General features: G+C 35.0%; 1 protein-coding gene across 4 annotated transcripts in view; it reads left to right on the forward strand.

Annotated features, from left to right (window-relative positions):
• Positions 1-24,805, forward strand: part of LOC116170205 (zinc finger protein chinmo-like) — a 301,795-nt gene that overhangs the window by 56,214 nt on the left and 220,776 nt on the right. The window contains exon 1 of one of the 4 annotated variants that reach the window (XM_031486433.1): positions 6,205-6,435. The exons of 2 other annotated variants lie outside the window; for them this stretch is intronic. In XM_031486433.1, coding sequence (XP_031342293.1) covers positions 6,423-6,435 — 13 coding nt within the window. In that variant the 5' untranslated portion in view covers positions 6,205-6,422. Of the gene's footprint in view, positions 1-6,204; positions 6,436-24,805 lie in introns of those variants that run through there. One more of the 4 variants, XM_031486435.1, reaches the window with a different exon arrangement.

Below are 24,805 nucleotides of genomic sequence, written 5' to 3' on the forward strand. Positions count from 1 at the left end.
TTTTAACTTTTGGATTCTGATTTCATTTTTATGATTTGTAATTCTGGTGTTATTGTTTAAGACTGTGCACGAACTATTTGTTCATGTTTAAGATATTTTTGTGATTCTACTTTACGTGTTTTGAACCGATTGTACCTATATATAGTTTGTATCATGCCCTATCTTTGTACAAAATTTGAACTTTATGTGTCACAGTGTTATCGTGTGGGCGGCCGGACGAATCTAAAATTTGTTTTTAAAAATTCGGAAAAAAATTCCGACTGCAATTCTTGGCCGAACCTGAATAATAGTCTATCAATTTTATACAATTCCTCTACGGTTTGCCCAAAATCTCGATGGTTGCTCCATTCTCTAAATTCGTCTAAATATGCCATAGGTTGAAAACAGAGTTTTTCTGACAAACTGACTGACACATTTCTGCGTAAATCCGGTACAAAACAATGCGAAGTTCGCAGTACACCCAAAAAATGTAATAAGATGAGAGTGACAAATTGATTGCGATACAAAACTATGCGCAGTTCTCCGGATTTTGTGCTACTCATACACTGCTAACTTCACGGACTCATATATTAGTGGGATCTTGAGATAGTTATTATTTCCTCTAATCATCTTTCAGCGTCGAACCATAAATGGAGATTGACTTACAAAATTTAATTTAGTGATATTTATGATCCACAAGCTACCACTTTTCGTTAATTTGAGCATATTTAGATTCGGTTAAAGCACTGGAAAGAATAAGCAGTGATATCTCTAGTAACTAGTGTAGTCGAGGAGTAGCCTGTGATTATATATATATATATATCCTGTATAAAATCAGCTTTCTCGCTGACAGTGATGAATGTGTTGGTCAGTTGGTATCTATATACATAGCAGATGTGTCGAATCTACATTTCAAATGTAGACAATAAACGTAGGTATGTCTTCTATAATCCTCCAAACCTCATGAGTCACAAGCCATATCTTGTAATAATCACGACTATAGCCAGTATCTGCATCCCTTAACCTTATAAAGTGGCCTGCACCAATACGTACAAAACACTCCTTCAGAGATTTTAAACTTTTGATTCCATAATCCATACATATACATTTTCCCAAACATTATTGAATTTTTGATGGAGGGGGTTTTAATTTTAAAGTTTAAAGTATTAATGCGTACAATACGGTAATGAGATACACTGTTCACACATCACACTTGCAATCTTTAGAGGACGTTCTGTTCCCATGCAACATTATTTTCTGCTATTTGTTTGAATGCCACTTAAATTAGCTAAAAATTCACGAGCATTACACTAATTTCACATTTGCTTCTATGTAACTGTAATACCCGCATTTTTAAAAGGCACCTACTATAAGTTTACATAAACACTTGTTTTGGATTTTATCAAATAAGATTATGATCAATTGCAATAGACATGACGGGCCTGTTAATACATACTTTCAATGACTTTATTAACAGGTATGAAATAAACTGTTCCTGAGCGCTAGAAATAATAATTTATAATATTTATTTCACGTTATTGCGTAATTGTCAATATAGATAACAACAACAACAACAAAAAACAACATATGGTAAGCGACGATCAGACAAAACGGGTGTATATAAACAGTATGTGTATAACTAAACGTTTCACACGCATATTGTAGAGTAGAATAATATGTTTGATTGTCCTATGAACGCTAAATTCATGTCTGCCAACAGGTCTAACTGGACCTAATTGATTAAACTAAGGCAACACTATTCACCTTTGGGAACCACTACGCTATTTGCATCCATTCACTTGTGTTGTCTTACGCAGAACCTTCGTCGTTTAATTTTTGCAATGAGCATAAAGGGGTAGGTACATTGCAAACGCTTGTGTGTGCACAAGCTTCGAGTTGGGATGTGAAATAAACGCACCTTTCTCTCCCTCTCAACACCACCTTGTGCTTCCTTGGCATTCGAATTGTGACCCAAAAAGAATGGGTGAGAGGGGTCATTTTTCGCCAATGCAATATCTATCTCCCTTACTAACGTGCGAGTCGTAAAAACGAACCCAACGAATGTCACTATCCATTTGTTTTATTGAAATATTTTTAACTGGCCAACGACATCCAACGAGATTTCTCCAAGGAAGTAGTATACTTTCATTCGATTTCAGTCTTTAAAATTACGGATTCTTGAATATACCGTATAAATCCCTTCAACACATTATGATTGATTTAGAATAGAAGAAAATTATTAACCAATGTAACAAAACGAAAGGTCAGGGTCTAGGTCAGGGTTGTATTCCTTTTTCCATGTAATTGTTCCATGCCTTTGTGAAACTTGATTTTGTCACTTGCAATTTTGGATCTTTCTCAAGCAACCATCAAATTTTAAGAGGGGTAGGTACAGAAGATCAGTGTAAATCAAAAGACAAAATTGTAGATTTCGCACCGCGTAATAATTGTTTGTCTTGCTGCACTTTTTTGAGCAAGTAGCATACAAAAAGTTTTAAAAAGGAAAGTTCATCGATAGCTTAGAAAAGATCTGTACAGACAGACAGACTTGATAATGAAAAAATTGAGGATTTCTCGTTTTGCAAGTGACAAAGCAATACTTGGGTCCATTTTTTTTTGTAAAATCCTTTGAGATCTGATTATAGTTTTAAAAGTTGTTAAAAGTAGGTGAACTAGATATTTTGGAAAACTGTTTCTACACAATCCTAGAATCACATTTCATTAACATAATGCAAAAAAGCGACCAAAAAAGTTGCAGGAATTCTACGACGAAAACCTTGAAAGCAGCTAAAATGCAGTGGCGTAAAATCCCTCTTAATTCTCTTTTACTGTTATTGGATGTTTTAACTTTGCTCTTTCGCGTACCTGGTTAAATTTTACGTAGATTTCGATTTCATTTGATTTTTTGGCGTTTCTTTTTATTAAATTTAAGAACTGGTCTGAGTGCTGCCCTAACTTCATCTGGTCAAGCATAACATTTAAATCACAGTAATGGTAAAACGTATGCGAATAACCTTCAATTTTAGAGGAATTGTGTGGTAATTTTTATTTAAGGTCCTAAAACGATAGGTGCAAAGAATAACATAATTCGGGTACGAGATTACAAGTTTTTTTGAGACGGCAAACATGTGAAACAATTATTGCGTATGGCTAGACCGACATTCGTTAGTTGTGAACGAATCCTTCTGAAATTTTAGGGTAGGATACTTCTTATAAAATGAAATTGAAGTTGCTGCTAGTAAAAATAAGCACAAAGTACGATATATTGTAAAAATCAGATGTGTGCATACTACACAATGTCAACTTGCTTATTTATAGAGATATTCCGTTGAAATTGTAACCACAGATGCTTCTAGTAAAAACAAGCATATCGCATGTTGTAAAAATCTGACGGGCCAACTGCGCAATGTCAACTTTCTTATTTACAGATATATTTTTTGAAATTTTAACCATAGATTCTTGTATTTAACGCAAACATTATCGCATATATTTTAAGCATCAGGTGCGTGAATGCGTAGACTGTGCAACACGAAGTTTCTTATTTACAAAAATATTTATGCCATAACTTATTTGCACACATAAATAGTCCGTAATACGAAGTTTCCGGAAGTACCGATCAATTTATGAAAAATGCGCTAAAGTTAAAAAGTTTATTTCATTTTTTATTTGTGGACCATTTTTTCTGAAATGTTAACAGAAGGTGCCTCTGATAAAAGAAAATTGAAAACGTATGTCAGAAGATGGATTGCGCGTATGCAGAGGCAAGGTCTTCACGCATTTCCACAAAAATAAAAAATGTGGTATTCCGGCCACTTTGTACGCCCGTGCGTGGATCCGTTCGTCCGCCTGTCCGTCTCTAAGATTATTCGCTTTCGGATTTACTTTTTTTGCCATTTGGTTCGTTATGGTATCAAAGCTTGCACCAAGGAAGGATTTCTTCCGTGTCTCTTACAAAATCAGTTATAGGAAAAAATCTAATTTTACACTGTTGTATAAATTTGATACAAATGGCTGCATTTTGATTAGCCAAAACTTAAACTTTAGTTACGCGATCATTTTGGATCAAAGAAACTCAAAATTTGATTGAGAAAACGGTTAAATGCATTGATAGAGAAAAATAAAATTGGCTTTTTTAGTGACTTATCGAATTGGAATAGTACGGTATATGAGGAATCAGGAATGTTACATATGTATTAAGTTAGCATTAATCTTTTTACTTGTGTGGAATTACAAACTTGCTATTTTTTAAGCAATGGCAAGCAATACTCGTAACTCGGATTCTTTACTCTTCAGATATTTCAGAAAGTGATAGGTATTACTTCAGCTCGTTATTTTTGGCGCTTTTTTTTAAGAATTAAAAAAGTGCTATTGTTTCCATTTTGGCCGTTCGTCCGTCCGGTCGGACCTACTTCTGCCGTTTTGAGCTACTTCCAGAGGAATGGTCCTAGAGTCCTGGAATTTTTTTGCAGGTAGCCTTTTTTCCTTCATGGTACTCTATGAAAGGTCTCAACGAAAAGAATGAATTTCTACCTCCTCGACCCTTGTGATATTCCCATATATATCCAGAACGGATTGTCGGAAGATGGTACTCACAAAAAGCGATTGGGACGTCTGGAAGAAATATATCCATTGATGATGCCAAAACTTTAAGAGCGAATATTTCGAAAACGGTTTGTTGGAGGAAGGTACTCTCAAAGGCAAAATGAATCGACTGGACGAGACATAGCTATTGGTGATGTCAAATACTTTCAGTGCAAATATCTGTAGAATGGAGTGTCGGAGGATTGTGAATGTATGCCAGGTGGCTTTTAAAATATGTTTTTGTGTAAAAAGCAATGGTACTATACCTTATAATGCAACCATTTACTAAGCTATTTCGGTTTAAAAGATCTGCGATTTATCCTTTCTGTCTGCGAGTCAACCTTGAAGGACCCCTAAGTATGAAAAGTATTCTAGTTCCTATGGCAGTACCCATTGTAGGTAGTGGTTCTACGTTATCTATTAGTAGGTCGAATTTATTTTGAATTTTTGAGATTAAACCTAACTGCCAAAAAAGTGTCCTTCGGGGGCAAGAAGTCCTAAGGCGAAATGCTTAGGGTTAAAAGCAAAGTGCGTCAGATTGGTTCCATCACCGCGAGGGTAGGTACCAGTGATAAGTATATGCGAAATACCGATTTGGAAAAGGATCTCTTCGTTTTTTGGCTATTTTCTGTGGTGTGGTGATAAACAAAAGTTTGGGAACAGTAAGAAAAGACTGCGTGCGACTTTGGTGTTGGTTCGACAGCAGTCGACCGTTTCTGGATCGTGACCAATCGTGTCCAACAATATCTCCTCAATTTTCGTCAAGGGCGAAAAAATCTGCTTCGCACGTGTGTAAAGTACAACTTTCAAAACGATGCGTGTGCCTTTGTGTATTTTCAAGTCAGTATAATTGAAAAGTACTTAGGCGTTTTTAACAAATGAGACATTTCTTACAAAATTATTGTATTTCACACACGGCAGGAAAACGTTAGATTTTATGTACTGAAAATAAAATTTTTGGAGAAGAGAAGGAATTCAGAGCTCACAACAATTTTAAAATGTGGGCCGTTTGATGTTACCACCATTACAGGTCAGGTGTACAGCCTTCAAGAATGCAAATGAGTATTTAATTTCCCAAATAGCTTTACGATATTATAGGTACCCGAAAATTATTTTCAGAGATTGCAGTTGTTGCAATGACGATTACATAAACAAATTTTAGGAAGGTCAACCAATTAGATACGTGTTTTTAATAACTACTATACTATTCTATACTACGGTAGGTGGTATTAAATCAATAGAAACTCTGGTGATAGGAAACGAGGAAATCGATCAAATTCGACTGCTAAAAGTTCTTTTCGTCTTTTTTTTATTGTGACTCACACACTTTAATTATGAGATTCAAGGTTAAATAAAAGAGCAATAAAATTTTTTGGCCATACATTCTGTTTGATAGAGTTACGTGGTTACGCTCGCTGTTTAAATATTGATAAGAGTGACGTTATCATTTTTTTTGCGTAGTAATTTCGTGTGTTGCACACAAGTAAAAGGTAAAATGCGTTTCCTTGTTGATTTGGTAATCCTTTGTTAGCGTAGCACATGTAATAACCTTGCGCCGTGATCCCGGCCCGCGGCCGTGCACCGCAGTTGCTTACGTAATAGTAGGACCTATGCGAATGAATCTTCCCCGCGGCTTCTCAAGGCCCGCGTCCCCCCTTCAATTTGGCAGCTCGCAAAACTTCGTTTAAACATTTTTTCCTGGTTAACAGAAATAGCAGCTGGCTAAAATTGCTTTTGCAGTTTTTATTATTGTGTTAGTGTCATTTTTCTATTGGATTAGTTTATAAGACTTTTAGTGTATCAATGTGCTTATTAATTGTGTTATAAAAACCATTTTTGTGTTGCCGGAAATACTTCAAGTTATGGAAATGCGAGGTATGTTTATTATATTTTAATACTCGCTGCACCGCGCGCGTTATGTACGTCGTGGGCTCAATGCGAAACAATTTTATCAGTTGGTGAGATAAGGAAGTGATTTTTGGTTAATTGCCCCAATTAGATTTTGACTTGCAGTACACATCCGCATTCGCGCTTTTGCTAACTGAAACAGTGTAAATCAATTTGCCGCTTATTTAATGACGAGTGATCCACGTGATTTTATTATGCACATTTTCGGCAATTATTCTTGTTTATGGTTACTTATTATGGCATCATAAAGTAATTGATTTGATTATTTGGGTAATAATAGCGATTCTGGTTTGTTTTGGATTTTCGCATAAATCTGCAACGCTTTAAAAATAAATATCTGTTACCTTGACGCTTTTTTTAAATTGTATCCATCGAAATTCGCGTATTCATGCATAACCGCGTGTGTGTTTACTTACGGGTATACGTAATAACGTAAATACAAATTCACTTTCCATATCCATTTTTAAACACACTTGGCTCTGGCTGCATTTTCCCCCCGAATATTTCTTTGTTTAAATTTTGATAAATGTATGCACTATCTAATCTAATACCAAATTTTTAAGAAAACAAAGCTGTTTACCGAGACATTTGTGTAACATGTTTACGTACTTTTTTAATTGCATTAAGTTCAAGATAAGTAGCTCCAAAATTGTACGTACGTCGACGTCTCAAATTGCCAAAAGTAACAAAACATGTTATTACACAATATCGAAATATTTCAAACGGTGATAACGATTAATACTTATTTAAGTTATCTAGAGGAAGTGGTTGCACGTGTTTGCACCAATAAACGGGGTTACGAGGGGTCAGCAGGTGGGAGCGCAAGAAACGTTTCCCATTTTCAAATAGGTAGCCTAAATTTGTTTAAACAAATTTCGCGCTGCGAAAAGTAATCGCGTCGACATATTTAATTTTTCACAAAGCTATTTTTACATCTTTAGTTGAATGACTTTAGATATTTCTGCGAATTTATATATATTTTTGCAGTTCCTAGGCGGTTTTTCTAATTTAAAGACATCTTTTCCGGCGAATTTACCGAGAAGCAATTTAGGTAATGCATTTTGGCGACCTTGATGGTGAATTGTCAGTTTTTCTCATCGGGTCAACGGTTGTTAGATGTGGTGGCGTCATCGGGGGGCTTTCATGGGCTAGTTGTACCGAAATTTCATTTGCAACTAATTGCATTGGTTCACCGAAAATAAAGTGAGAACTTGACATTTGCTAGTTTCGGCAATCGCTTTGTCACGCCATGCCGTCGTGCGTATTGCAGGCAACTTTTTTTTGTTTGTCAACATCGAATTCAATGTGTGATAACTAATTAAACTAACGCGAGCAATTAAAATGTAACCATTTTTTATCTAAGCAAACGAACTTTGCTTTATGTGAGAACGGAGTGACTGCAATTTTAGTGTGATTGGTACAGCGGTCTCCAATCAAAAATTTTGTGTTCGTGTGATCGATAATGAAACAATACTGACTGCAAGTGTCGATGAATGTACTGAGCCCCGTAAGTTGGTGTACAAATTTACACAAAAAAGCACGACTGTGGCAGAGTGCAAACTAAAAAACAGTGGCGCTTTGCCCGCATTAGCTTGCAAACGGATTTCAAGATATTTTTTTCTAAACCATAACATATTTACTTGAAGAATCTTTACTTTGGAACGCCATAAGGCAGAATAATGCAAATTGTAAGCAAAAATCACCTGTTTTGGGGTCAACCGAAATAACTGAGCCATACTAAATAGAATAATTTCGCCCTCACCAAGTGACATGTAATTAAAAACTTATTTTGATGGACAAGAAAATGTTTGCGAAAACAAAATTTCTCAGTAGACCTTCCATTAAATTTTGGTAAAAGACTAACTAATAGAACATTTTGAAACGGAAATGAAGGCACGAAAACGAATTTGTGCTCTAACGTCAAAGCTATAATCTCAAAGGGGAGCTAAGTATACCTTGCATTAAATCGGAGAGTTTTGACATTTGGCATGTTAGTTCCGTTCTAGGCCCTGAATAACATATTATTAAGTTTGCGACATCGTACTGTCGTGGCAAACGCGGCGAAAATAAGTTTTTTGGCATTATCTCCTTTTCGGTTGCTTCCATCCAAAAAGTACCTACATATTAAAAAAGTTGTAGACGACCAAATTCTCTACAAACTTTGTCATTTTTCATTAAACAAACAAACGGTTTCTGAGCTATATCATATCAAAGTGGGGCATATTTCTTAAAATCGCAAAATCGCGCCCTTTTCTCAGTATTATTTACGAATTATCTACTTGTAATCAGTGATTCTAGCCTACTCCTCAGTGTTTTTTAAATGAGTGGAAGTTATAAACTTGTGTGTTTTTTTAAAAACTATTTATCGTTTGGATGTTCTGAAAGGACCAGGTCAATTCAATTTTTGGGATTGGTTGAGTGCCGTCGTCCTCTTCGATATTCTCCTCCTTGGCAGCCTCATATCACAACGAAATGGTTTCTAAGAGGTATGAGGGGTATATTCTATGGAAGTTGGAGACGATAAAGTAAAACCCTTACACACGGTTAATATTCAATCGCGTTGGATTCCTCTTAACGGCGATCTGGGTTTCATCTCCGTTGCAGTGCATGCAAATGATGGAGAATTTTAAACCCGCCTTTCTACAGTCATATATGCTGGACCACGTCCTATTTTGTATGTGCAGGAAATGAATTTGAGGAGTGCTTCTGGAAGCAGGATCCCCTTTACTCCTCTCCCATCCCCATTGTTCCGTATTGATCTTTACTCGGATCTTTATATCGTACCAAGACTGAACGGGATGGTATGTTCGGAGAGAATGCTGCCGTGCAGCTGCCGTTCTGGTTGGAAGTGAGGCAGGATTGAACTTACTTTTGGTGACCGATCTTGTGAATTGTTGATATCGGAGAAAATTGAAAGATGTTGTTTCTCGTCGAGCATCGTACAATGTGGTCAGAAAAACGAGAAGATGGATGTCTTCCCCCACATCCTCGCCCACAACCGATCACACAACAAAAACGGAATCAAAAGATGAGGCTATATTGATCGCTGTCTTCACGATCATTGGGTCAGCATCTTCAGCAGCCTGCTGGAACAATGAACTTTGGCGATGCACATAGGCATCGTTAGTAGATTAATTTTGACATGAACTTCTGCGATCCTGATGCTAGTGTTGACAACTCCTGGAAAAAAGTACTTTTTCCCTGTTAGCGCAACCGACAAAGTTGGTTAGCGCTTATTTTCTCGATTTTCCTTCGTCTGTTTGTCCGTCTGCTTGTGCCTTATAAATCTGTGCTCCTAGATCACCTCTTGACTTCGGATTTTCGGTATATGAAAATTTGTCTTATAGTAGTACAAAGTACTTTTGGTCGTACCGTGGAAGAAAGACCTCTTGCGACAAATTAAGAAACACCAAGTTTTTAATCAAAATACTACTGTATAGCATCAACGCAAAGACAGTAAAGTCACGTTCTTGTAGATTTGACATTTATATATTGAAAAATTAAGACATATTCATATTTTTCGTGAGGTACACAGCTTGAAATGTTTCACAAAAAAAATATGACATAGGGAGAAGCATTTTTTTTCTGTTTTCAACTCGGTTTTCAATAATGTAACATGTTAGCACCCTTATACAAGAAATTAATTTTTTTAGCTTTTTGTTATGTCCTATTATCCTTGGTTTAAGGAGAAACGTACACGTTCATTTGTTTTATTTTGATGATGTAGGATATCTAGGTTAATGTTATTGATGTAGTTACCTAATAAAGAGTTTGTTTTGCAAAATTTTGTTGCATAAGAGACTAACATTTTACGTAATCGAAAAGGGAAAAAATCTCTAACAGACAAACGTATTAAAAATGTACATTACTATTAAAAAAAATCAATTGTATTTTCTGAAATAAAAACAACTAAATGTTGCCTTATTATGGGAAATAAAATATTAAACAACTTAGAAACATTTACAGTCGGTATTACTATATTCCATACAGTGGACATCTTATATAATTGCGAGTATAATTGTATACAATTGGAGTTTTTATGTTATCTTACGAGGTATCTTATAGGTTCGAACTTCGTGAAATAATCGAGAAGATAAGCTATGGTTGTACCATATCCTGATCCTTAATCCTCATTTCAACCTTTCAAAAAGATTTTCGATATTTTCAAAACAGTCAATAGTTATTACCAAAGTGTTTTATATTATAAATTGTCCACAATATATTCCTTACGCTTTTTCAATATTTATACCTATATTACCCATATAAAAATTATGGTGCAGAATCTAGTTATTTAGAGTTGTTCAATCCTTCTATTTTCAGTTCCAAATTTCCAAAATTTCCTACATATCTTTCTTTCTTTATTTAATTCCATTACGATTACATTAGGTAATATTGGATATCTTCGATCAGAATGTTCTTAATATTTTCTCGCCTTCCAAAATTCCACATTTCTCTCTATATGTGCAAAATAATATTTGTGAAACCATTGCAATACATTTCAAAAATATCTTACACATTACACTTTTCGATCTCGATCTCTTTTGTCACTTTCAACCTGTGTACATTGTCGGAAATCAAAGGAAAACTGTGTACGAAATGTAAAAAAGTTAAATAAGGAATTTTGAACTTTTCGGTTTAAGGTTTAAGATTCCTCGCGAGGGGAAAATGTCAGATAGAATTTCGTACACCAAACAATATCCCGTTAGTAGGAGTAGATCGAGTAGTAGATTTATGGATATCCACAGGTTATCTTCAAATTTGCATTGATATACTTGGACATTCATGGATGTTGTCCGATTTTATGAATCCACACATCCATGATATTTCTTTGGAAACCCGCGTAGATAGATATACAAGGACGTGCAGGGCCGTGCGAAGGTTAACGCGCGCCCGGGGCGGGAACTAATTTTGGCGCCCCTCCGAATATAAAATTGTGAGGTTTGGCAAGGAAAGACTATATTAGAATAATAAACATAATTTTTGACTTGGACAACGCATCTCATAGGAATTGCAATTATTTTAGAGATAAAGTCTATTTACGTTTTTTGTAGAGAACAAAATTACGAATCCATGTCCATGCATACTATAGATTTTAATTTTTTGAACTTTGAAACTCAGAAATTGGATAACTAAAAACTGGCGCTTTTAAGAAAATCAGTGGTGCCATGACAGTTTAAGATCAAACATGGCAAATGCAGCCGCTTTTGTTTGATTTCATAATTCCATGGCAATATCGACTTTATAAACGCGACAGTTTTTAATTTTTAATTTTTTTCTGTTTCTGAATTTATAAAATAGGAAACAAGAGTATGTACGGATTCGTAATTTTTTTCTCTACAAAAAACCTAAATAGACTTTAGTTCTAAAATAATTAGGGAAGCCAATAATCGGAAATTAAAAATTTATTATTGAAATTCCTATGCTGCGTTCGTTAAGTCACCACCCCGTATGTACATGACTCTATAATTCGAAGTAAATCTTTCACTCACGCTTTGACACTCTCGACGAAGGCCCCGGTCGCCCCTCCTTTCGCACGGCCCTGCGTACGGTGTTTGGACAACTGGGGATATCCATTGATGATACGAAGGGGTGCGCAATATTACTAACACTGTGTTGGGGCTCCTACCAAACCATCGGAAAACTGTTGCAATCATACTCAAGTACACCGGAGATCGAGTTGCAGGTTTTCTGTATTCATTGATATCTCCATAACGTTTCTCCCAGAATATCAAATCAATGATTCGAGTGTTGTGTGGTGCGAAAAGAAACCAATGTATGTTAATGTAAGAAAAATCTATCTTGCTCTCTATCAGGATACGTTGGTAGTGCAAATCCTGGTATCAATTTAGCTGGGAAAACGGTGGAACATATTGTCTCGATTTCCATGTTACTGGGTAAAAAATTCGTACCTTTATGGACGACGAAACACTTTGAATCCTCTGTTATGTGGAAGAAGTGTTTGTTTTAGTCCCTTCCACCATCCCAGTTTTTTTACATACTTAATTTTCACACCCTGTATATCGACCAATTAGTAATACATGGGCGTCAGCTATACTCAACCATTGCTTTGTTTCCGATCCAACATTAAAATATAACCCGCTCCTCGTAGATTAGAGCGATGGTTTGAGTATGACGAGCTATTTTGTAGGACGGTTTATATTCAGGATGTTATAAGAGTCATAAAGTATAAATATTTAGATGGTCCTTGAATTATTTCGTATACCATGAGAACCCATTATCACCTTGGTACTTTAGATATAATATACCATTTGTTGCAATTACTGAGTTTTTCGTTACAACATATACACGAGAAAAATAAAACAAGTTAAAAAGACATTATGCAAGCGTATATTTTCCTCTTAACAATAATGCTAGGGCCGGGAAAAAATGCCGGTAGATACAAGATCCTTTCCCTATACTCTTTCAAATGAACCGCCTATCGTGTCAGTTTTAGTACCTATCAACAAATGATTTATCAATTGTAAAATTCTACTACGTATAATCATTGAATAAATAGTGTTTTTATTCAATGGTATAATATAGTTTTGAAATACTCATAGTTGGGCTTGGGATACTTTCTGAAATAGTATATTAAGATACAAGTGTATAATCAAGTCTTTAAAGCACGCGCAACGAGTTTAAGGGCACGGCGCAAAGCGGAGTGCCTTTAACGTTGCAAGTGCTTTAAAGACCAATTATACACGTGTATCTTATAGTATTTTTTATTATACCTGCAGTATAATTTAAAAATAGGACATACAATGAAGTCATATTGACGTTATACTCGAATACATGTCGAATTAAGTGGGCTGGGTGTTCGTAATTTCACGATTGCCATGGAAATGTCACTTGATGTTTGCTTATAAAAATCATCGTTTTTGTGAATTAAACGATTTCCGTTGAAAAAGATAATACACCGCCCATTAAATCGATTGTTATAATATCTAAACAAACGTTGGTAGGTGTAAAATCCAACTCCAGTAAAGCCTATTATAAAGAATATGAAAAGTTGTTTCCATGGATGAATAGGAAGTTACTTACGAATACAGTCTTAAATGCATCCATAATGCTGGCATATATGAAGGAAATGTCAAAGGTATTTAAATCTTCTATATTTTGGTGCATTCATTCAAAATTTCAAAGCAATACTGCGATTAAAAAGTGGAACAGATTTGGAAGCAAACCCTAAATTACGCGCGTTTGTAAAAGCTTCAACCAAAGGATAGATACAAAAGCCAAAGATATGTTCTGCATTTACAGAAAGCGACCTAAGAGGAGTTTTTATTTCATCCAGATGACAGTTTCAAAAGTCATACTTGAAGTATCGTTACTTAGCAACTTTAAAGCACGTGTGTTTTAAAGGCCCTTTTTCGCACGCATTTGAGTGTTTAAAACGGAGATTGTGATTCAGGTATAATAAAAAAAATTTTTTTTTAAACACGGTCGTTACTAAGTACCTAATAGTGAAGCGTATACAAATATAAATTCCATATTAAGTTTGATTTAAATACTCGTATCTTCATAAATAAAAAAAAAGTTAGCAAGGCAAGTGCGTTAAATCAAATTTTTGAAACTGCGCATGCGCAAAACCACATTTTGAAGTTCTTATTACCTATAGATGTAGTCATTTGTATTCCAATTCCCTGGGAAACAATCTCGGAAACATCTTTAATTGCATTTCTTCGATGACCAAACAATGAAATTCTTGACCTTGATTTTGACCAAGAAAATAAAACTGATGTAAGTAATAAATTTCACTGTGAAAACATCCAAAAGCGTACATGTGCAGAACATACCTTCTTCTGCTATTTGTAACACATTACAAAATCCTATTTTTGAAGAAAATTAGTGCTATCTTTCTTTCGTTTTGTGTTGGTTTTTTCGTGACAGCCACAAGCTGAATTATAATTTTATACGAGTGTTAATGGCGTAACTTTTTTGGTCGTGCGTACGTTCAGACGAATAAATTTTGAACTCATCATGCCGAAACGGCCAATTTGAGCATTAAAATATGTACGATACATTACCGATTTTTAGATTAGTTTAGAATCATCAACGAGAAGCGCCGTTTCTGTTTTTAATCTGACGTTGTTATCAGATCGAAATTGAATATTGATAAGTGCAATTATCAATTGGAATACATAAGTTACAGGAGACGTAACAATAAATCATGCAATAGAACGAAGCTGATAGTTAATTCAGATACCTATTCCCAAAGGTATCGCAATTCTTTAAATCCGTTACATCGATTCTCTCAAGAGTAACCCCTACATAAAAATTGACAAAAACCTCCCTAACAATACTTTTTAAGGTACGCCCAATTTAATTAAAAATACACATGATATTGTTATTAAAATTCATATAGTAAGAAAAGAAATATAGCAATCAATTTAGGAACATTGGTAAAGTTAGCAAACGGAGGGTATTGCACAGGGAGCAAATAATAGTACATTATATACCAAGGTAGAGAAGTCCAGTATTATTGCCTGAGCAGCAAAATTACACGAATTACGAAGTTTATCCGCTCATCATCGGTGTATTATGTCTAAATTGAGTATGGTTACATAGTATCTGCAATCGATAGAACAGAATAAGTATATAGGAAACCATACGAACAGCTTTGCATTGTGGTTGGTGTAGTGTAGACCGTTGGGGTAATGGGTACACCGACCACAATGCAGCACTGTTCGTATGGTTTGCTACATCCTTATTCTGTTCTATCGATTGCAGATACTATGTAAACATACCTAATATTCATATTTTATACAACGATGAGGTGCGTGCAAACTTAAGGAAAATCCGAGGGAAAATCCTTCTATGCATATATGGTATAATGCTCGTGTTTACCGCAGAGATTACAAAAAATAAGTATACCTACCACATTTTAAGTGGCATTGTTCAATAGTTCAATAGCTACTTAAGTTCCCTAAAATTCCATACAACATTTCTAATGCTTTCTTTGATTGGTCGATTTGAAATGACACATGGAAATTGTACGTGGATATGAGTTCTCATTCTCTTAAAAGAATCTCTCTGTATAAGTACGCAGTTTATTTTTTTATTGAAAAAGTTGCTATTCATATGTCATTTATTTGACATTTTGAGTCTATACACCCTGCATAAATAAGGTGGTACTTACTAACCCAGTTCTGTGCTATACGCAGACTGGAGCACAGGTCAATTTTACAATTTATACGGAAAGTAAAGCCGCATGAAAGTTGATAACGTAAACGGAATTATTTCACTAGATAAAAGTTTTAATTTACTCCAAAATTTAAAATGGAAATCGGCGGTCATAATGAAAAACTGCTAAAATGCGTCAGAGAAAATTGTCACAATTAAAATAAAATGTTAAGGCGACAATAGGCACAATCACAATTCAATTGATGGACCGAAGGAAGCTTTGACACTACGTGTTACTACTTACTCAACGTGTCATTACCTACAGCTTTGAGCTTGTTTAACAAATTAGAGAATTAACTTCGGAAATGTGCAATTTGCATTACTTGCTGCAGTTATTATTATGGCTTATTTAATGCGTCTAAAAATAGAACATAAAACCGAAACGTAATACCATGTTTTTGTGGTTCCTTGCCAGAATCTGCATCTTCATTTGCATCATTAACGTATCGTTTTGCAAACACCATCAGAAATGTTGTAAGGTTTTTATAGAGAGATTTAGATGAGATATGCAAATTAGTTTAGGAAGTGCATAACGCGGAGTAAATCTCACCGATCGATGAAGCACTTCCTCCGCTTAAGGATTTTGGCGGGACAATTAGAGTACATAAATTTTACTTGAGTTTAGGGACTCGTGTTACAGGTAGTTAGCTTAATAGCTTTATTAATTAAACCAAAAAGTAAATGGAAAAAGGTTCAGCCAGTGATAGGCTTACTCATTTACGCTTCCCTTGCGTGTTTTTTTGTTTAATTGTGAATTAATTGGTATGTGTATAATTAACTGCAATGCTATTGACATTTGTAGAGGTTGACCCGTAGTTATTTATTTGTTGCGGTGCCATCTTATTTTAATTTGTGGTTGCGCTATAATTATTTTAACCAACCGCACTTTTGAAGTTTAGTAATTAGTTATTCTACTCCAGAAAACTGAACCAATTGCTCAAATCTCGAAATCAAAGAAATGTGATCCTCCCCTCACAATGTCCTTGCTGTGTAATCTCGAATAATTTATTGCAGTTCGACATTTAACCTCGTGTAGTAAGTGTGTACAAAGTGTTTGTAATTAAATCAGAATGCATTAATATAGTAGTTTTATTCATTATAACATGTCACAGTCGATAGCGCATGTAAATGGTGATACAGACAGCTTTTATACTTTAATCATTGATAACACCTTTTTTTTAAATAACATTTCCTATTCCTTGGTGAAGTTCATCACGTCTCGTCATAACGCAACATCCTCCTTTTCGAAATTGGCATTTTTTCGGCGAATCAAATAGCGCCTTCAGAACTGTTGAAGCAATTCATTAGCTGTTAGTTAATCAAACAAAAAAATTGAACACAGTTACGAAACACTGTGCTCAATTCTTATTATATCGTCTAAAAATACATTTCTCGTATAATAAAAATGCAACTGAATAAGTGGACGCAATGTTTTTGATTTTGTTAAGAAGGTCAATGTTGGTTTTATATGTAGTTCTTAAGCTGACTACAATTCTATTATGAAAACTGTTCCATTGTGGTACTAGTCAGCCCCCATAACATTAGATGGTATGGATTAACTTCACGATGGCACCCCCCACTACCTAAAATTATCATACGTTTTGTGCTACATTTAATTGCTAATGAGAGTTGTGTTACACGAAGGATTTTCGTTAGCCAAAACTCGCTTTCGTTAGCACTACATCCCGAAGGATGCTAAAAGGGATGCAAGCTGGAAAGTGCTGTCTTGTTAACAATTCGTTAACACATTTCAGAAATAAGGTGTTTTGATTAACAAATTATAATACATTACATACCTTATTACCCCAACCGATGCCATAGTGACTGAAAGTACATATGCTGGGAAGAGCTTGTCTCCTCATCACAATTAACTACTAGTTTACCAGCTGTAGTCAATGAATTTGGCCCATTATTGTCGGCATAGGCGTAACCTATTTTTGTTCTTGGGAGACGTTCCCAAACGGGATATCGGAAGCGTCGTGACAGACTCAACACCTGAGCGAAATCATCTGTGTAATATTTATTGAGATCTGGTTCGATTTATAAAAGGCGATTGACGCATCAATCACCTCGTCAATCACTGAGTAAAATTATAAGCTCCTTTTTGATTGTAAAACTTGTGTTTATTTGAGCATTAGGTATAGTCCAAGTCAATCTATGTTGGGAGTGCGGAACATGCCATTTTGAATTTTAGGTAGGTACATTTTTTCGGTTTTTCCTCAATATCTCGAAAACTATCAACAAAATTTCCTACAAGAACATATGCAGTTTGATAACGACCATGATTTTAGGAAATTTGAGAAAGTTTAAAGAGCCTGTGCCTACTAACCTAAGTCTAGATCTTTTATGGTTGCTGAGAAAAAGATTAAAGAAGAAATGTGAATTTTAGCACTTTTAGCCTTCCAAACGAAACGTTTTAGACCTTTGGTTTATTTGGGAAAATGATTGTTTTGGTCCCTTCCACCATTCATTTCTTTCTGGCATAATACTTAAACTGATACGCCCTGTATACATAACATTGTTTATCCTAAAAGCTTGATACTTCCAAACCGTAAATCCCGACACCTTATGTATAAATAATTGAAATTATTTACGAAAAAGATAATATTTCTCAGACAACGATGGCGGGCAAAAATTGTGTTTAGAACGCGTGCTTCCGCATCCTTCTGTTAATGAGTTTCTCTATAATTCAATGATCAGATCATCAATGCCATTTATGGAGTCCTGCATGAAACGACCAGATGGTATATAGTAAAAATGTGTCACTGACAGATAACAAGATAGGAAGAATCGCATACGATTTTCAGGAGTGGAATTTTTCGACGAAAATGGTAATTTAAAATAACAAAAATAATGAGAAGCGAATGCGTCTCGTCCAATCGTCCAGACCTCCCTGTTCCTTTTGTAAGTACCTTGTTACGACATTCCGTTGTCTAAAATACATCATACCTCCGTTACTAATGATCTTAGGTCGAATGTGGTACTTTTGGATGTGTCTAAGGGAGATCTATCACGTTCCCTTTCAGACACTTCGTTCGCGAGATACTTGCCATTTGAACTTTCGAAAAAATGGCACGAGACATAAAGAAACAGAACAATGGAGTACAAGAAGTAGCGAACTTCCCGGACTACACTTTTTTTTATATACTTGTAACATCAGGTTTCTTGAACGAAAAAAGTGCAAAGAATAAAGCTATGGTTAGGGAGGTCAGAGACACCGTCAAAATATGATTTTTGGTCTCAATTTTTCCAATGTGACACTTTCAGGAATATGTTTGGGTTGGGGAACTATTGATTAACATTCTCAAGAGGAAAATATAGCTCTCTATCACGTTTTTCTTCCAATTCGCCAATGCTTAAATAAAATTGCCGTGGAGTAGAATACTGTTTTCTTTTTACTTTCAAGGAGTCACATCGCAATTCGATGTACTTTCCGAAATAAAGCGTGTTTTTGTCTCATTTCAGATATGGTTATTAGCGAGAAAAGCGTCATTCGCACGTGTACTCTCATAGGTGTATAATTGTGCACCTTGAATTCTATTTTAGCGTGGGTAATGAGAAAAAGTCGCGTTTATCTACATTGTATGATAAGAATTACGTTTATAAATTGTGGATTCAAAACAACAATAACTGCGTATCTCCACTTTAAGGTGTTATCAAGGAATGCCGACTAATCTGTTTGCCGCGATTTCCAAAATTTTTTTTGTGAATTGACAGTTTTCCGAAATAACAGCCTTATGGTAGGGGTTTTCTGCGCCCTTAGGCGGCTCTTTGGGGCATATCGTCGTGCTATAGCTAAATTTTGAAATTATTTACCGAAATACATACGATTATACCTATACGTGTTTCAGAGATATTGAACAATTTTGTTGCATCCTAAACCGTATCTATTTATTTAGAGTTGCCAATTAACGACAGTCCATCGCTAATTGAACTAAAATGGAGTGACGTCTTTCGCATTGCATCTATCATATGGCTATATATAAATAAATTCGATGCCATGATGCAACACACCCACCTTAATTGGATATTACATTACTTGCTCGATTTTCGTATAACAGCCGATAACCTCGATTGAGCGCCTAGTTTTTAAATGTGATTTGTGACACATTCTCAATTCTATTTTGCATATTTGTTAACCCTAAGGTTAATAGCAATCGCCCTATTCAGATTGCACTGGCGCAATGACCTCTATTGATTAATATTTTATGTTCTAATACCTACATGTATAGGTACGAGTAGCTAACAAGGTAGGTACTTTACTGTATCAAAAGTTTGATATTTGGATAAGAATATTTTAGACGGGGCGCGAGTTTCTTTAAGTTCGTATTATTTTTATTTCATTAGGGAGGTATTAAACGCAGCCTTTCCAATATTTGGTTTTAAAAACAAATAACACCTACGAACTACCATTTGTCTCCAAATTATGTTAATTTCTGTGTGGTGTACGAGTATAATCACCAAAAGTTTATTCAAGGTTTAAAAATAAATATTCATTTCTAAAAATTGGAGGAAAAATCAAATCTATTAATGAAAGGAATTCTAACAGTTTTTTTTTATTAAACCTTAGTTAACATTACACTTTTGGTTCTTTTAAATCCAAACCACTGGATGCATCGGTTTCACGGATATATAGTTTACGAAAATGAACCTGATTCAAGTTTACTTTTGATGGAAATAGTTATAGTAAGGGATTTTGGAACACCAAAAGCTCCTGCCTTACACAGGCAATGATTACCTTTTTAGGAGAATTATTCTAAAGACAAAAATGACCCTTTTCTGATGGTTTTGTCCGTATGGTCCTCGTTTAACCCGAGACCGAAAAGAGGCCGCGAGTGAAATCTTCGCCAATCGATTTCTACGAGTTCTATTGAATACAAGATTGAATAAGAGCCGGATTTATACTCGTGCTTCCGAATGCGAGCTTTTTTACTTAGGTACGAGCGATGCACAAATAATCTACTGCGCGCTGATTATCTTATTTACGGAGCAATAGGAAATTGCAGTATAGTAGGATTTTCCTTAGTTTGCGCGCACGTCATCACTGTATTATGACGTCATCACTAAGTATGTTTACATAGCATCACACAAATCAATGGAAGAGAATACGCATGTAGCCACCCATTACACCAACGACTTTTATTGACCAATTACAAAAAAATGTTTCGGTAGTTATTTGTTACCTATGTCGCGATCTTTTACTAACAAGGTGGACATTATTATTTGGACGTAAAGGAAAAATTAAAAAGCAAATACTTTTAATTGTTTTTTCGTAATTACAACGCCCGAAGTACTTAGCAGCCTCGTTTAACAGCAGAAGTCGAGAAGCGACTATAATCTTTACTTACCCCATACTCACGAGCAGAACCACCATTACCTTCATGTCAAAACGACGGACGTTTCGCGGCACTTTCGAATCGGTGTCAAAATTGGCGGTTTTCTATACACAAATGGGAAAGGACATGTCTTTATAAATTTTAAAATACCGCAGGCGCCATTCGCCAGTAGTTTTGTTGACGCCTCAAATCTTGAGGTTGATATATGAATCAATCCTCATCTGAATCGTCTTCCAAATTAATTATTAGTGGGTCTACATCTTCTTGGTCAAATTTGACTTCTCTGTGCCACCAATCTAAAATAATTTTGTTGGTAAGCTCTACAGTGCGTTTCCAAATATCAGGTGCATGTTATAATGTTGTTTGCAAGTTCTCCATATAATATTTTCGATGGGATTAAAAATGCAATGGTAGGGAGGCAACCGTAGTACCGCATGTCCATTTTCTAATGCCATATCATCAGCAGCATACCATTTTGAAGGTTTGTTTCAGAAATAACAAATTTTTAGTCTCGAAACTAAAGCGAATAATTAATGCTGCATGTAATTTAAGGAAACAAACCTGGCAACAATCTCCACCAATTCCACTTTTAATGAACTCGAACATTTTTGTCCTCTAGTTATGCTTTAGTCCAGGAAGAATGTTTTCCAGTAAACTACTGTGATGACTAGCATTAATTGTCCATATTAATACGCGATGGTTCTCCTAAATTTGGTAGCAAATAGTCCTATGTAAGAAAACTGACATTGTCCATTTCCCCCTGGACCATTTGTCTTCTTTCTTCTTTTTCTTGGAGTCCACAATTCTAGGATTGGTTGGACGCAGTCCTTCACCCGTTGTCCACCATTTGTCTTTAAACCAAAAATTAAAGATGCTCCGGTAATACAACCATTCATGGTTCCATCAGATAAAACCACATTTCTTACATAGTTATAAGATTATATTGTTCTCAATACCAGTATGCCTGCCTTCCTCGGGATTAATTTTTCGTACGCTTTTTGCACTGCCGTCTTGTTATGACTGACATATTGTTCGGTTTTGTGATCAAAAGCTGTCGAAATTTTGAATTCAGTTTCTCGGGAAACACGGCAGACCACATTATTCTGATGCTCAAGAAGTTAATTTCATGTATTTTCGTTACCACTTGCATTTTGACCAAGGAATATCATAATCGTTTTATCTGCATTAATTCCATAGGGGAAACGTTCAAAGGTGGTAACATTTCAACCAGAGCAAACCAATATTGTCACCTCTGAGGGCCGGTTTTTCAGTTGAGGGTTAGTAAAGTAAACGCGTTTAATACTTCATCAAGATTTTAACCTGTCTGCGGTTTATCAGTGTCCAAATCTCGATTAAGCAAACTTTGTAAACCAAAGTTTTTCTTTATGTTGGTAGGATTTGGCGTTAAAGTAAGCGCAGTGAGCAGTGAAAAGCTACATATTTGGAATGGGAAAGCGACGATAAGGAAACGGGTATTATTAACTTTCTCTTCCAATCCTTTCTGGGGTTTATTTTTGTTTAATTTTTGTTTAGCACATGAATTTCGCCATTTTGACATTTTTAAATCCTAGAACTCATCGTGTTCTCTCTACATCATTGGCAGTTGAATCATGATTGCGTAGAATGTGGAACAAATTAGAAACTGTTGCCAAATCTTCGATTATCAGTAATCTTTGGTCAAACAAATGTTCTATAAGAATCATGAAATAGTGACACACCTAAAGAGCATAATGATTAACATGGAACAGAGGAGAATCAACGAATAGGTTCAGCATTTCGTCTAATCCAATCCAAATTATTTTCTATAAAGTTTCTGCAAAATCTTATTCTTGAGATTCATCTCCTCCTTTAGGGTGCGTTTATCAGTGCACTCGAATTCCACCCAATTTTACATATCACAATCGCAAATGTTTACATTCAGCAAACAAGATTTGCCTAATTAGATATTCAAAAATCTCTATTCATTAAAAACAACAAAATTTTAATGAATGCGCTGACAAAATTTCAAGGTTTCAGTGTTTCGTGATACACTGAGAGACAACTTTTTTGATTGTACATTTTTATGAATTACACTCCTTACTATCTTTATTAAATGGGAAATGTGATAGCCTCTGTTACCTTCTTATCTGCAAAAGTACATACAAATAGCATAAAAAATGTTATCTGCTTAATTTTCTTCCAAATTTATATACTTCGTTCTGAAAAAAAAGCACTGCGAATCAGTCAGCATTGCAACACTTTAATGCGTTTCCATTTCAGAAAAAAATGCATTTAACATGAAATTCATTTATGAATTAACACACGATATCTCATAGTAAGAATTGACGTTGCTATCAATATATCTGTTGAGTAATTATGGTCAGAAATTGTAAGAGAAGTCTGCTTATTAAATCCGGTAAGTCGATTCCCATGCGTCTTTTAATGAGTTTACTTGAATAGGGAAATAAAACTCTATTGCTGTTTTTCGAGGGCCTCCACAATTACGCATAGTTTTAGATTCACATTGAATAAACCCAAGGTGGTAAATAATAATTACAAAAGACTGTTCAATATTCATATTATATTATCCTTGTACTCATATCGACGTGATTTGGCAGCGCTCGATACTTCCAAATTCAAATAAAGTGATGGCAAATTTATCCAATTTATTTACAAACGTTGGCATCGCATATTTTTGAAAAATTGCCAAGTGCAATACACTTTATAGAACTGAGTAACTCCAGGTCACTGAATTATAATTTTTTCGACCGTGTTTGATTCGGCAACCTTTGCACGTGTTTTTTCCAAGGGGACATTTCGACATTCTCCGTTACTTGGAGCTTTCCTTACTATTAGGATTTAGGAAGCGTTATAGGTATGTATTTTTCATTTCAGTAACATGGAATGTAGTAATTTGCATGGTTAAATCCTTAAAATATCCACTTTTGAACAAGAAATGTTTCCTGAATAGAAGGAAAAAACTGAAATTGTGCCACCTGGTAAAAAACAGATGAAATTCGCCAACACAGTCATGCATTGACTTATAAATAAAAATATGGTGCACAAAAGGCAATCAATTTTATGTCAACCTAGTTTATTTCGAACAGTGAATGACGAATGTAATTGTCCTACTTACATAAACTTGTTCTGGAGAAAATTCAAAATTATTAGGTACCTACTTCAAGAAAGGAAATATATAAATGAAATGGGAACAAAAAAATGTGTAGGTACCTAAATTTTTTAACATGTCAGCGCACACATATGAGATTGAAACGGAATTTTAAACGTTTTTTAATAAGTATGGATACAGGTGTTTGCCTAAATTGAGTATTTCAGCTAATTATCAAATCTTGCACAATAATTTTATTAACAGATTTACATACTTTATAAAATTAATAATTCATCTTCGGTTTTGGTAATTTATTTTAACTTTTTACGGAATTTATGTTTCCTGAACTTGTAATGCAGTTTTCTATTATATTTATTTACGATCATGAATTTGGTGTTAAGGTTTGTACAAATTTGAAAGTTAACGTTTCCCTGTCCAGTTTCTGTCCGGTCGTTACAGAAGATGTGTATATTTTACTACTTAAATAGCCCAGTGGAGGTAAACAAAGATTACGTAGGAATAATTAAATTGGCCAGTATGCGAATTCTTCGGGTTTTCTAAAATTGTATACATTCGCAATTCACTTGACTTTATTTATCTGTTTGTTACAGACCAGGTTACTTGTACACATAGTCTCAAGCAACAACTAGTAAACTATACCTACCAACCAAAGGATATTTTGAAAATTTCATCATTTTAATTTTTTATGGTAATTCTTATTGGTACAGCT

Source organism: Photinus pyralis, unplaced genomic scaffold, assembly GCF_008802855.1.
Source record: "Photinus pyralis isolate 1611_PpyrPB1 unplaced genomic scaffold, Ppyr1.3 Ppyr1.4_LG5, whole genome shotgun sequence".
Classification (NCBI taxonomy): Eukaryota; Metazoa; Arthropoda; class Insecta; order Coleoptera; family Lampyridae; genus Photinus; species Photinus pyralis.